This window comes from Populus euphratica, unplaced genomic scaffold (assembly GCF_000495115.2).
Source record: "Populus euphratica unplaced genomic scaffold, PopEup_1.0 scaffold106.1, whole genome shotgun sequence".
NCBI lineage: Eukaryota > Viridiplantae > Streptophyta > Magnoliopsida > Malpighiales > Salicaceae > Populus > Populus euphratica.
This window is the reverse complement of record NW_011499991.1, coordinates 348,796-354,817: the sequence shown is the minus strand read 5'-3', so window position 1 is coordinate 354,817 and position 6,022 is coordinate 348,796. Positions and strand designations below refer to the sequence as shown.

The following is a 6,022-nucleotide window of genomic DNA, read 5'->3' as shown; positions in this document are numbered from 1 at the left end:
AAGATGCCTAAATGCATGGTAAATACCTCCTTTTATAGGCCAAAATTAGAAACTATTGATTTGATGACTAATTGATGAGTGGGTGGCCAACTCTTAACTTGATGATAATCCTTATCTTCTCTTGTCTGCCCAAAACGTCATTGATAATGTCAGAATTGGAACCACTTAAAAACATGAAAGTTCTAGGAAATTATCTCATCTTTCTAGGAAAAAAAATTAAGGTCATTTAGACTTCTATAACTCCAGATATAGGCCAAATACTGAACAGTGTTTGGGCTGCAGGACAGATTCAAATTTCTTCGTTGTTGCTACAATTTGGACTTAAAAATGGCCTTTTTAAATTTAGGCTCTGCATGAAAGTTGTAGGCTTATGTCTTACCTCTCCATCCATATAAAGTAGACATAAATCCAAGATGTATAGCTCCAGATATTACCCAATTACTAAACAGTGTTCCGATTTGGACTGCAACAACATCTCTTTTCTAACTTTGGTCATCTCTTTGTCCTTTCAATTTCAGTTCTTAAACTCATCAATCAATCTTTTTATTTATGTGATAGGCCTATATTTAAAATGAACATTTACCATAAATTAAAAGCATCTTATATTATTAGATATGTTAGTATAAAACATGTTTTAGTTAATGAGTTATTGATACTTCAAATGCAAAATGATAATATAAAACCTTAATAAAAAAATACATTTTTAAGTACTAATCAAATTGTAAATAAATTTTTATTTTTATTTTAAATAAATTATTCATACACAGTACAAATTCTAGTGGGACAGCGCGCATGACAATGTTGCGAGGAGGGTGTGAGAAAATCATACGGCAACTAGGTAATATCGAAAACAATACGATATTTTTTTAAAAAAATTATATGTTTTAAAATCTAATTTATCACTATGGAAGAAGTTTGCGTGATTTTTCTTATGAATCATAAAAAAAGCAAAAAAATACGCGAGAGATAACGGTCTACAAGGCTAGAATGACATGGTGGTTTCTAGGGGTTTCAAACCACCGTACATCCCGGGGGATATATGGCTGTAATATATTGAGCACGTGATGTCTAAGTAGTTCATATGACGCTCACAATCCGATGCTGAAACGGATTCATGGTTTGGTGACCACGCACATCGGCAACTCTGTTTTGTTTGCTGCACATGCAAAACGGATGATAAGATTAATTTAAATAAAATATATCATTAATTAATTTGTTGTTACTTAATTAATTTTTTTCTTACAAGCTACGTCTCTTGGATGTGAGTCGAGCACAATGGAGCTCTTTGTAGAGAGGCACGAGCAAAGTGAAGACCGCCAAAAGGGGATGTAATAGTTCGTTGACAACCATGCTCAATACTCCATGGTATGTTCATTCAATCATTTTATTTAGTAAGTTATTATTTTTATTGAATTGAATATGATGATTTATTTTTTTCATTTTCAAGAGACCTATAATAGCCAGTTCAGGGAGAGATATAAGAATGATCCTTCAACCCATTTGGATTTCGATTCGGATTTATGGATGGAGGTAGAATCATCTGGTGAACTCGATAAAAATTAGGCGTACAGGCTCTCCAACACTATGGCTGAGAACTTGCGGGCGGCTTGTAGTGCCTCAGTCATTGGGAGCTTCCAATCAGTATCGAGCACCCAATCTAAAAAGCTCATGGCCTTGCAATAATACACGACTCATCTCACCAAAAAATATGAGCAACTCTTGATGAATTATGAACAACTTCGCCAAATGGTCTTGGACATGAGATAAAATATGGGTGATACATATGCACCTCTTTTTTGGCTATTTGATCTTGGGAACAACTAGCCTCCACCACCTCCTCCTCTTCCTCCAACTCGCCATTGTTCTAGTTTAATTTTTTTTTATGGAAACACATTAAATTTGTAATGAATATAAAACTTTATTTTTATATTTTTAATGTTTCATATAATTTTATTTGCATAATTGGTTTTTTTACTATTAATTTATATTATTTATTCTAAATGTTTTTCTAAAAAAATTAAAGAACACCACCAACGGATTTATAGAAGAAATATTTCCATCAGTATTTAGCAGAGAGTTGAAAAATATTTACTGGAAATACCACAATCACCGACATCTCTATAGACAGAAAAGATTTCGTTGGCATTTTACGAGAGTTGCAAAAAAATTACTGAAAATGCCATATTCACTAATGGTTATACAGACGGATATCGTTCGTCGACATTTTACTGAGAATTGAAAAATATTTACTACATATGCTATTATTATTAACAAAATATATTCGTCGATATATTTCTTACAGGATTATTTTTTTTAGCATATTTTTTTTGTCTATAAAACCATCAGTATTTTATTTTTTTACCAACAGAATCAATGATAAAAGGTGGATTTACTAGACATCTCTATAGACAGAAAAGATTTCGTTGGCATTTTACGAGAGTTGCAAAAAAATTACTGAAAATGCCATATTCACTAATGGTTATACAGACGGATATCGTTCGTCGACATTTTACTGAGAATTGAAAAATATTTACTACATATGCTATTATTATTAACAAAATATATTCGTCGATATATTTCTTACAGGATTATTTTTTTTAGCATATTTTTTTTGTCTATAAAACCATCAGTATTTTATTTTTTTACCAACAGAATCAATGATAAAGGGTGGATTTACTGATGAATGCTATGCTGATGAATGCTATGCTGACGGACAATTTTTATTGGTGAATTAATCGATAAAAAATTTATTGATGAAGTGGCAATCTTACACCAATGTATTTGATCCATCAGTAAAAACTGTTAAATATTATAATGATCTTTTGCCGATAACAACAATGATCTACCTATGCTTTTATCATTGAAGGGTAAGCTAACTTGCTGGAACTAAAAAATTAATGACTTTATCGTAGACTAGGGCCCAACCTTCAAGCCCATGCAATAAAATAGGAGCTCATCACGAGAGAAACCTCTGTCCTCTAATAATTTCTTTTATTCTTGATCAGTTCTCTCCTTCCCAGGTGTGGAGTACTGTGCAAACATCACTAAATCCATTACCATTGTTATTATTATATTATTTTCTACCATCAAAGATTGTGGTGTAGCAATATAGGAGAATGTGCTTCTAACTCATTAAGTTAGAAGTTCAATTCTCACCATCGAAAATGTTCTTTTTCTTCGTGTAATATTGTATATTGATTGTTGATAGATTCAAAGAGTCTGGTTCTTAGAATCGATCCAAGGCTAGGGGAAATCCGCGCTGACCTAGCTCTGTGATTGCTGGATCGAGTCTTAGTTACGTTATAAAGACTAATCCAAAACGTCTTTACTATAAAACATATATATAATCATCTAGTTTCTATAGATTACAACCACGAGCGACAAGCATAATCAATAATATATTATAAATCTATAAGAATCTATGCATACAGTTTAGTGAAAGGCGCTACACGGGTCGGATTATAGCCTAATATTATTATTGACTGCTGAATCGCAGACGTAATTTACTTATTGAATATATTATTATTGGAAGTGTTTTAAGTGTTTGAGTGTTTGAGTGAAGAAAGAAAGTAGAAAGAGAATTAAACCAGCGAATGATTATTACAGTTTTATTGAAAATGAAAGGAATAGATTGCCTAACGTTCATAGCAATCTTTACATATATATCGAAACAAGAAAAACTGAAATGTTAACTTATAGCAACATATCATGCCATGGAAGGATAGCTCTTTATTACTGCAGAAAAATCATAAAAGTAAAAACAGAGTCTTTGACAGCAACTTGAAGCAAACTTCAACAATTATGACTATAACAAATTTATATTTCACTCTGGATAAGCCTCGATAATAGATTCCAAAGCTGGAATCTTGATGATTTTATAGCGAGGGAAGCCTCCTTCCTCTAATAATTTCTTCCATTCTTGCTCAGTTCTCTCCTTCCCACCCGTGGTCACTGCAAACATCGCTAAATCCATTGCCATTCTTATATCATCAAGTTGATCACAATGATCATCTGTTTGTAGAACTATATCAGCTATGATAAGCTTTCCAGTTTTTTCAGGTATTGCTCTCTTGCAATTTCTCAAAATTTCAACGCATGATTCATCGGTCCAATCATGCAATATCCGCTGCAAAAATACAAAAAAGAAAAAAAGAAAGAATAAGCATATGTAAAAACTCATGCTCAAGAAAAGGATATCTATCGTTGTTTTTCTGATGAATTATCTATCGTTATATTAATTTGAGCCCCCATAAAATTTCTAACAGGGCACTGACCTTGATGAAAATTGCATCAGCATTAGGAATAGCGTCAAACATATTTCCTGCAACATGGGAAACTCCTTCATATTTTGGTGCTGTTGCTACAACATGTGGCAGATCTAAGTTTATTCCTTCAATGTGTGGGTAGGCCCTGACAATCTCTGCTACATGTCCTCCAATACCACCAGCAACATCCACCAATGATCTAATATTGTTGAAACCATCTTTGTATTGTGATAAAATTTCCCTCATCACGATCTTTGATGTGCATGCCATGGCCTCATTGAAAATCCTGTTGACCTCAGGATTTCGAGACGCAAGATCCCACACTTCACATCCATGAGCCTTCGAGAAAGCGGTGCCACCTTCTTTGATACATTGGCTCAAGCAATGCCACGGTGCTAGGAGCCATGGATTGAGTTGCATGATTACTACAGGAGCGAGGCTTTGTTCAGAGTCATGTATTAGCAATCTTGATTTTTGATTCAGCCCAAAGAGTGTTTCTCCTCCATCTGATGGGGGGTGTGCAGTAAAAAATTCTTTTCTGACCAAATATCTCATGATACGAGCAAGAGAAGAAATGCCCGAGCTAGGTGAGTTAATACCTGAAATCATGAGGGATACAAGAAAAAAAATCTGTATCTTGCAACATAAGCGATGGTAATTTTCATTTCATAAGATGTAATTAACCAATATAACTTGCTTATTTTTTAGATTTTCTGCTAAGTTGAGGCTTCAGAATATTGCTCAAGTGGCACCTAGTTTAAGCTATTTTTGAGCATCTTCAAAATATGAAATTCATATCCTTGCAATGTTTAACATCTCATTCTAACATATGAAAACATATCATAAAACATATATACAAAGAGAGTAAACTATAGTATACATTTGAAACATTTATATGAAGTCCTAGGATAATTTAAGGAAAAATTACATAATTTTATCGATTATGTATTTAAAATAAAAGATTTCGGTTATAACGGAGAGATCCGGATTTGAATTTCTTTGAAAAGGGAGAATAAAATTTTCACTTGGGCTACATTTTAATGGTCAAAATAAAACGTCTAAATGTAAAACTACTTGACCAATATTTTATGAACTCTTAAAACCTATTATAATTAAATTTACCAAAATGACTTTGTAGTTTTCAACAGTAGAATGATATGCATAGTAATCCTTGTAATTTAATTGCTATATTTACGTAAACAGAGAAAAGGATTAACGGAAGAGTTGAAACCTGCAGCTATTTGGGACAGAGAGATTGGACGACCGTGAGAATTTATAATATCTGCCAGTCGAAGCTCGACCGCACACTTCAAAGCCATAGAATCAGCAAAACCAAGCACGAGTTGCGATATTTCAACTTGGCTTTTTAACATTGCCTCTGCCTCTTGAGATGCCATTCTCAGTTTCTGTTTTTCCCAACAAGCCTAAGTACACCCTCTAAAAAGTATGTGAGATAATAGAATGGATACAAATTTTATAGACTAACGGTATCTATGTTATATAGAAAATTATATGGACATTAATTTTCAACTTGTACAGTTGTCCTCCGATATATCAAGTTTTTTGGCTTTAGAATAATATCAATTACGAGTTTAATTGAATATCAGGAGTTGAATTACGCTGCCGAAAATTTGTGATTACAGGCTATTTGTTGCCTAACGGTATCTAATTTATTTATAAAATTAATGTTGGATGTTGAGAAGTTGCTAACTATATGTAGCAAATTTGTCGATCTTTTTCAAACAACCATAATTTTT

At 32.9% G+C, this 6,022-nt stretch overlaps 2 protein-coding genes across 2 annotated transcripts in view; one reads left to right on the top strand and one right to left on the bottom strand.

The window, feature by feature from the left end:
* Positions 1 to 4,021, top strand: part of LOC105140381 ((R,S)-reticuline 7-O-methyltransferase-like) — a 34,184-nt gene extending 30,163 nt beyond the window's left edge. The window contains exon 4 of the mRNA XM_011047182.1: positions 3,985 to 4,021. Coding sequence (XP_011045484.1) covers positions 3,985 to 3,998 — 14 coding nt within the window. The 3' untranslated portion in view covers positions 3,999 to 4,021. The remainder of the gene's footprint in view (positions 1 to 3,984) is intronic.
* On the bottom strand, positions 3,809 to 5,676 carry LOC105140382 ((R,S)-reticuline 7-O-methyltransferase-like). The gene is made up of 3 exons (XM_011047183.1): positions 5,497 to 5,676; positions 4,275 to 4,864; positions 3,809 to 4,126 (listed from the first exon to the last, which is right to left on the bottom strand). Exons 1-3 carry the CDS (start codon positions 5,660 to 5,662, stop codon positions 3,824 to 3,826), a joined length of 1,059 nt encoding a protein of 352 aa, XP_011045485.1. The 5' UTR covers positions 5,663 to 5,676; the 3' UTR covers positions 3,809 to 3,823.
* Between the last annotated feature and the right edge of the window lie 346 nt (positions 5,677 to 6,022).